This window comes from Austrofundulus limnaeus, unplaced genomic scaffold (assembly GCF_001266775.1).
Source record: "Austrofundulus limnaeus strain Quisiro unplaced genomic scaffold, Austrofundulus_limnaeus-1.0 Scaffold32, whole genome shotgun sequence".
Classification (NCBI taxonomy): Eukaryota; Metazoa; Chordata; class Actinopteri; order Cyprinodontiformes; family Rivulidae; genus Austrofundulus; species Austrofundulus limnaeus.
Window position 1 is genome coordinate 135975 of NW_013952434.1, and position 8207 is coordinate 144181.

An 8207-nucleotide genomic window follows, 5' to 3' on the forward strand; every position below is an offset into this window, starting at 1 on the left:
TCTAATTGACCCAGGAACATTATTGCTGTTCCTCAGTATTGGACATAAAAAATGTAACATGTTTTTTCTTTTAGGAAAACAAGAAAATTGTCATTGAAAAACCAATTCACAAATATGGATTGAAATAGTTTGTAATGGATTTAATAATCAGATATGAAGTTTTTTTTTTTTGACACTATGTTATTATTAAACATGCCCCGGGTCTAATTGACCCAGGAACATTATTGCTGTTCCTCAGAAATGAACATAACAGGAGGGTTAAGTATGATTGTGCTCATATGTTTGTTTTTTTCTGTAGGTGGCCTGGATTCAGTGGAATATTACGACATTGCCAGTAACGAGTGGCGTTCTGCCTCGCCGATGCCATGGAGGGGCGTGACAGTGAAGTGTGCCGCTGTTGGAGGCGTAATCTATGTGCTGGCAGGGTTCCAAGGGGTGGGTCGACTCGGGCATGTCCTGGAGTACCACATTGAGACTGACAGGTTGGTATTGTCATTAAACACTTTCTACACAACAACCATGCATTTATATCACTGTATACTCTTTACAGCAGAGGTCTTCAGTGATGTGAGTTGCAAAAAATGTTGCTTTTAATGCTTTTTTTACCCTTCAGTTATGTTTTTAAACACATAAGGTATATGGAATGTGGCAAAATGAATGAACTTGCATAAATACTGCTTTTTTAAAAAAAATTCTATATAAATCACGCTAACATTTTAATCAGTAATGACTTTTTTGTTTTTGGAAGTTACCTTCAGCTGTGCAGCTTTCAGTAATATTACGATTTAAAACTCTGTTTTAAACAAATACTATGAAACATTTCGTGTCGCACTGCTGATCATCTCTACAAATAACCGTTTTGATTGAACGCCGACTCGCTTTTACTCCCAACGTTTTTGTTTCTCTCGTCCTCAGGTGGGTGACGTGCAGCAAAGTGCGAGCGTTTCCCGTCACCAGCTGCCTCATCAGCGTGGTGGACACGTGCGGCGTGAACGAGGACGAAGACATGGACATCATCGACTCTCAGCCGCACGCTGCGTCCGCCACCTCTTCCTCCGCTTCCGCCGCATCGTCCTCATAGAGAAATGAAGAGTTGTGTATTGTGTTATGATTTGTGATGTTCATGAAATCCAAGAGACGGGATCTCTCATTTCAGGTAGTTGTGTTTAAACAGCTTATGTGTTTTAGGAAGTTGTTCTTTGTTTTTTTTWAAAGGTGAAGTTGTACCATGAGTAAAGCAGTATTTAATTGTTTGTAAATTAATTTTATGTGCTGTGCCTTTGAAGGAAATGCCTAAACATTTTCTTTGAATTATGTTCTTAAAAGTAAAAAAAAAATCAAATGGAATTTTACATTTGGTCTGGTCTCCATTTATTTTCCTTTAATGAAAAAATACAAAATTTCATGGCAACACTTGCATTGATAGAATAAAAGTATAAAAACAATCATTAATTGCTTTAGTTACAATTTTTTTTTTTTAGATGATTTGATTAAAGGACCACTACAAAAGAACAATGAGTTTGACAATACTGTGGGGMAAAAACAAAATGTAAATAGACCCTTAACCTCCAGTGAAATCTTATAGGCCAGGCATAATCAACTGGTGGCCCGTGGGCCAGATGACTTCATCCAGCCTGCCAATGAGGCCTCCCAAAAAAAAAAAAAATACTGATTTGGTTCTAAATGAATTCTACATTTTTTTAAGATTCAGTGCAACAAATTAATTCATTTTAAGTGGTAAAAGATACTTGTTTTACATAATGAAATATTATTGTGTAACCCCACCCCCCTCGGAAGTCTAGCCTCCCAAGTTGTTGGCTTTGACCAACTGCAGCCTCCTGTGCAGTTTAGTTTAATAATCTGATGTCAGCAAAGTGTTTCAGGTTTTTGACGCTTCATTCATTAATTCATTTTAATTAATGTAATAAAACCACCTGCTACCATTCTTGTGGTTTTAATTGCATGACGTCTCCACCATCTTATGGTAATTATTATATTTTATTATTTTTGGGAGGGCCAYTTCTAGATAAAAATCCTCTTTTATGTGTTGAATTCTTGTGCCAACATAACGAAATAAAACCAGTGACTGCTAAAAATATGTTTTATAGAATCTAATCAGATGCTCAGCCTGACTTTACAAGTTAACATGGTCCCAAAACTTCAGATAATGGGKTTAAATTAGTGCAATAAATTGCCTTAGAAATTAAAAGGCGACATTTTTCAGTGGGTAAACAATCTTAAAGCTTTCTCCGAACATCCCAGGCGTAAATTCATGTTTCTCTGCCGCCTCACCAATCATACTCTTCCTCACACGTAAGAAGAGTGAACCTGTTGTTCAGCTCATCCACGCCCCTCGCCTCGCCTCCACCTCTTCCTCGTCTGCCTCGACCTCTGCCCCTTCTCTTCCTCCCGTGTGTCAGAGAAGGGGCATTTGCTTTGAAGCTGCAGTCCTTGACAGCATCCAGAAGGCAGGAGTARACTCGCCCAGGTAAGGATCCTCCGGGCAATAAGGACTCAGAAACCCTGCCTGTTTTCAGGAACCTGTGGAGGCCATGCACCAAGGTCCCACTGAACAACCTAAAACATGAGGAGGAAAATCAGRCAGGATGCCAAACGCATTTCAAGGGTTCTAAAATGATTTAAAGAAAAGCAGTTTGTTCTCAGAGCATCTTACCCTGGCAGATGGGGTTGGGGCAGAGGCATCAGCAACAGCTGATTGAGACAYAGTGCGCACCACAGGCAGGACTGCCACTGGCTGAAACTGTGAGCCGCCCCGACATCCAGTCCCCGTCTCTCCCCTGGTCTCACTCGCTGCTGATCCAGTGCTGACAAGAYGCTTCGCTCTGCAGCCCAGTTTAGTGCAGTATTAGCTCAATCAGAGYAGAGTTGTAAAGTAACTAAGTACAAATACTTAAAGGAGACTTTAACTTTTACCAAAGTAATTTTTTGGTAAGAYACTTGTACTTTTACTCAAGTGTCACTTTGTGGTGCTTTATACAACACTGATTCAGAGTAAAGCTCCATGCTTGACAATTAAAAATAAACGATCCAATCCAACTAACCAGTATATTGGTGGGTCGTGCCTCCAGACTGGCTGTTCCAGGACAACTCCCCATAAACCATGTTAAGCACCAAAGCCTGCACCAGGGTCTGCGAGGGTCTYGGTGTGGCTTCGCGCAACCAGAATCCGGTCACTGCAACAACYAGTTGTAGGTGGACCGGGACAGGAGCCAGAGAGGACTCCTTCACTGCCAGGACTTCTAATAGGACACCAAGTCGCAAYGCCACAGGAGCCTGGATAGAAGAACAGGATTAAACATGAAACATGGCTAAAAGAAGTTAGTCACAGTCAACTATTGGGTAAAAACAACATCTTTACCAGGTTGAGTCCATCCAGATGTATATAGGTCCTAGGGGGTTGTGCCTCCACTTGGTTTTTCTTGAAGKATAGATCCAAACGGTCATACTCTTCGACAAAATTCTGGCTGCTCTGTGCTTGCACTGAAGCTCCACTAGCTGCACGGTCCATGCTCTGTGGAGCAAACGTGTGGCTCTGACCCCTCCCTCCCCCACCCCTTCCCCCTCTCCCTCTTCGACCTCCCATTCCTTGGACTTGTGCACCTCTTTGAGTGTTCTGCAGCAAAAGGCCATATATAGCCTTACGTATGGGCGTAGAACAAAAGTGGCTGCTAGGTTGTCTGCTGCTCTCCACCTGTGGGATGAGAACAACCCTCTGCATGACCAAGCCATCAACCACCAGAGGAGCCAGCTGGCCCCGGGCTGCAGCCAAAGACAAGAACTCGGGCAGCTCAGCCAGCCCAGACATTTTCCCTTTCRGAGCTACCTGACCTCCTGAAAACCAGTGAGCGAGGGAACTTTTGGCTTCTATACGGTACTCTTGCATAGCATCCCACAGCTGAGAGCTAAAGCAACCTCTCTGTCCTCGCCTACCTCTCCCGCCCGCCCCGTCCATCAGCTCGCTGACTTCCTCCAGGGCCTCCGCCACATTCGAAAAGGAGGACAACCAAATGAGGAGGCCCTCGATACGTGTAGCGGGTGCTCTGCCTTTACCTCTGCCACCTCCTCGGCCTAACGCGCTCGCATCTATCAGATTCAGGAACGTGTCGGMCTCTTTTAGAACGCCGTAGTCATTACCAATAAGGACAGCGCATAAGGGTAGCAACTCGCGGTTCATGCCCCCAAACCAGCTACACAGATTGTAAGTGTTGTATWTCCGAGCTGAGATGTAGCGCTGGGATGCCTTTCCATTTAGGTTGGTCCACTGGAAAAAACGGAGGGGCAGACAACCRCCTAGGATAAGACAACAAGGAGCATCATATATAAATCCCGAATACAGTTTAAGGATAATACAAGTTTACTACTTCCCATACCTGGAAGATCAAAGACRTAAAAGTCACTGTCATTTGTCAGAACAGGGCACTTCCATTGATACGCCAAACATGCTATTTCCCAGTCTGCCTCCACYGGACATTGAACCAGTGGGACTCCTCTCTGGACGAGGACCTGAATGAAGACCTCTCTTGTGAGAATCGGAAGGACGGAGCCATTGCAGCCACGAGAGATGCTGTCTGCCTCCTTGATCTTGGAATGCAGGCGCTGGCGCAGAGTAGGRAACTTCTTGTCACTGGGGTCCATCCCTTATAATCGTGATCAAATTAGGGCAAAAATATTAAAYGTTTGTGGATTCRGGGTCAWGTTTCATGCAGATCGTTTAAAAAGYTGTTCTACTTTATTCTGATATCTCTAAAAGATAATAAAAGGAATGAAAATACAAATAAAACTTAAAGTGGTGCTTACCTCCATCCAGGACCACAAAGGGCTGGATGTTACAGGCTGCCAAAGCAGAAAGGAACTGGGTGAGCAGGTTAGCAAAAGCATCATARTCTCCTCCATGCTGCTGATCCAAACCGTGGTTAAAGTAGAGGCGGAAGAAAAGACTGCAGCCATCAATAACCAGGACACTGTCCCTGAACTTTACATCTTGAAGCAAGTTTCTGTTCCCTTCTACAAATGTAGTTAACCCCAGCACACCCATGGCATCTCATTGACGGTTCTGCAAGACATGATGGGGGGGRAAAGATAAAAGATTTTCACTCAGTAGTGCTGACACACACAAAAAAAAAAAAAATCAAGACTTTTCGATGCCACAAGAAGAACAACAAATGACAGCTACATTACACTATAATTGAGAATGTGCCGTCAAGTAATTTACTTTTTTTTGACAATTCCAAATTATAACACTGCAAGTGTAAAAACATAGTTAATAAGAACATTTTAAACTAATTATAACAATAAAGTGAACGCACACAAACCTTTTGTTGTTTTTGTGAAGCGAGCAGCTACTTCCTTGTTAAGTTAGATTTCAAAATAAAATTTATTGTTCACGGGAAAATCGTTTATGTTGTAGTAGGTCTGGCATTGTCATGTTTATTTTACCATAAACATGTATTTTAAAAATATACTCAAAACATCCGAATAAAGTCTTGAAAACGAAACACTACTGAAAACACAAAACTTATATTTTGAAATGGCGTTACATCTCGCGAGAGAAGACGAGACGAGAATGCAAACACTAGCTATAGCGCTAGCTAGTTTTGTTCTTCGCGTTTGAAATTTATTCTCGTTTTTTATGGTCACGATGTCTGGCGGAGCAGACTTCGGGTTTCCAGGGACAAGCCAAGCCAGCTCGGGGACGTTTGCGCACCGGAAAAAAGACGGCAGCCCGTCCGCTAGGTTCTGGGAGAGTGTCGACACTTTAGCCCAGCTGGAGCTGGTGCGACAGTGGCTTGGGAAGCATTACAAAAAGGTAACAGAGAAACCGCTAGCCGTCACTTGCTAGCTCGCCCGTCGGCTCACTGTAAACAAATGTTTTATTCTAGACAACTAGCTGCTAAGATTTGTCCGGTGAAGCTAAACACCCGCACCAATTTGATGTAAAGTAAAGCAAATAAGCCATGCAGGGTCAGTCGAAAAGGTTGATCATAATGCAACTGTTACAGAAATATGTGGCTGAATCAATGTTTGTAAGCAAGAATCACAATCAAATAACATTTCTTCTCTTCTTAAAAATGTGTGTTTGTCAGTATTTGTTGGTGGATGCCCCATCTTGCCAGGCTCTGGCTGCACTTACCTTGCAACTTCTTCAGTTTCAAGAAGATGTCTTTGGCAGACATGCTAACAATCCTGCACTTACAAAACTACCTGTGAGTTGGTTTGTTTTTATTATATTTGTTGTCTTTTGGTTAATGCTAGTTTACCTCTTTAGGGATGCGTGTTGGCAGGTTTTTTTAATCATCATTATTTTTATCAGTCATCACTTTACTATGAGTAATATTACTATAATATGKTGTAACAACTTTTTATTATTATTATTATTTCTGAACAGGCACACTGCTTTATGGACTTGCGACCAGGCGGTGGACTCTGCCACGTCCTCGGGACTGCTTACAAGTTCAAGGTTGAGCAGGGCTGGTGGGTACCAAGCATCCTTCACCTCTGCTGTTTTGTGACTCACAAACCCGTTCCACTTGTTTTTTGGTTTACCAGCTTTTTTTTTTTTATTCCATCCTTTTCTCCACACGCAGGCGAAGATTTGACTTACAGAATCCTTCGAGAACTGAGAGGAATGTGGAGATGTTTAGTGCAATTGAAAAAACTCTGCTCCAGGTGTCAARGACGCACATTAAAATCAACACACACGTTCACGTTGAGGAATCGTTGTTAACTTTTGTGGACTTTTTGTATCTACAGAACAATATCATGCCTCTGCCTGTAGTATATCTCGACTCGACTGTTGATCCTGAGCTGTTCAGCAGACTAACTGGCATCATCATCAAACACAAGGTAAAGGGCTACAAATGGCAAAGATGACATTTGTTTGTAGACTTGAATAAAGTTACAGTTTCAYATGTGCAGCWGTGATGTGTAGCTCTGATTATATAGTTCCACATGTGTCACTAAGTYAAAGTTTGCCTCTCCTCAGGGTGCCGTCACCGAGGACAGAACAGTTGCCACTCATCATGTCTACGTCGCACTTGCTTCTTCAGAGGGTTAGTTCAATTTTTTTAGGTGTATGTTTGTTTATAACAGTCTATTACCAAATATTAAACTGTTCTAATACCGTTTTGTTGGCACACTTCATTTCAGATGAGTGGATGCGCCCTGTTTTGCAAAAAGACAAGCACGTCCTGGTACACTGGGGAATGCACCCTGACAGGTAATGCTTGAAAAAGCACACAAACACACATGCAGTTGACYTTATGGAGCCTCACAAATAAACTATTCAAACATGTTAAATATGCCAGTTTTTGTGCACAGTTGAAGAAAATGAATGTGGTATAAACGTGTACAGATTCTTCTACAAACCCTTTGTGTTGCTTCAGGTTAACAGGTTAGTTTTGTGATTTACAAACTGAAGCACCACAGCCCTATTTCCAAAATAAAGCTGCAAGAAAAACTAAAACTGATCAAAAACTGATCAAAATGCATATTTTCAGTCTTTTTACTCCTCTTGTTTTACCAGTTATGACAGCTGGTTGTCCTCGAGTGATGTCGAAGGAGAGATTGAAGAATTGCCACACACAGAAAAACCGTGGAGGGTTAGTATAATATACATGAAAAAAACAAATATTTACTTCTTCATATACTTAAAGTAAATACAAAAAAATGTAAAATTTTGTATTTTGATTTGCTTGCCAGGATTAGAGTCATAATTATTTTTCGATTACTGACTGTCTGACATTTTGGTGATGAGCAGAAATGTGGTTATAGGACAGAGATAAGTCAGATTTAATAGATACAAGTCACTGTTTTTATTTTAATACCAATAAAACAAAGTTGTTAACCGAACACAAAACATGTTCATCTATTTTTATTTGCTTTATTGATAACCACCATTCACACAACATGGGTCTGTGTGCTGCAGGTTCATGCTGGTTGGGTTCTAGACACAGACGTCTTTAATGAGTGGATGAATGAAGAAGACTATTGTGTGAATGAGAGGAACGTGCCCGTCATCCTCCGCCGACGAATTCAGCTCCACGAAGAACTGGTTTGTGTGAAACTATTGGTGCTTGTCGGGCACCAAAAAACAAAACAAAACAAAAAAACACATCTTGGCGCAATTAAAGTAACTTTAAAAATATAGTAATGTGAAGAAATGTTATAATGAGGACTTGTTTTAGCAC

The 8207-nt window shown here is 41.6% G+C and overlaps 3 protein-coding genes across 4 annotated transcripts in view; 2 read left to right on the top strand and 1 right to left on the bottom strand.

The window, feature by feature from the left end:
- Positions 1-1347, top strand: part of klhl7 (kelch-like family member 7) — a 7668-nt gene extending 6321 nt beyond the window's left edge. The window contains exons 11-12 of the mRNA XM_014005637.1: positions 299-482; positions 916-1347. Of these exons, the coding sequence (XP_013861091.1) occupies positions 299-482; positions 916-1081 (350 nt within the window). The 3' untranslated portion in view covers positions 1082-1347. The remainder of the gene's footprint in view (positions 1-298; positions 483-915) is intronic.
- Positions 1348-5435, bottom strand: aste1b (asteroid homolog 1b). The gene is given in 7 exon segments (XM_014005641.1): positions 1348-2577; positions 2675-2843; positions 3063-3294; positions 3380-4315; positions 4318-4658; positions 4819-5074; positions 5334-5435. Coding segments are annotated over 6 exon segments (2205 nt in total). The 5' UTR covers positions 5057-5074; positions 5334-5435; the 3' UTR covers positions 1348-2288.
- A 122-nt stretch (positions 5436-5557) lies between these two features.
- smarcc1b (SWI/SNF related BAF chromatin remodeling complex subunit C1b) overlaps positions 5558-8207 on the top strand; it is a gene marked incomplete in the record, with an annotated part of 7970 nt that continues 5320 nt past the window's right edge. The window contains 9 exon segments of one of the 2 annotated variants that reach the window (XM_014005636.1): positions 5558-5827; positions 6105-6224; positions 6407-6492; positions 6606-6687; positions 6772-6864; positions 7004-7070; positions 7168-7237; positions 7544-7619; positions 7946-8071. In XM_014005636.1, the coding sequence (XP_013861090.1) occupies positions 5651-5827; positions 6105-6224; positions 6407-6492; positions 6606-6687; positions 6772-6864; positions 7004-7070; positions 7168-7237; positions 7544-7619; positions 7946-8071 (897 nt within the window). 2 annotated transcript variants of the gene reach the window in all.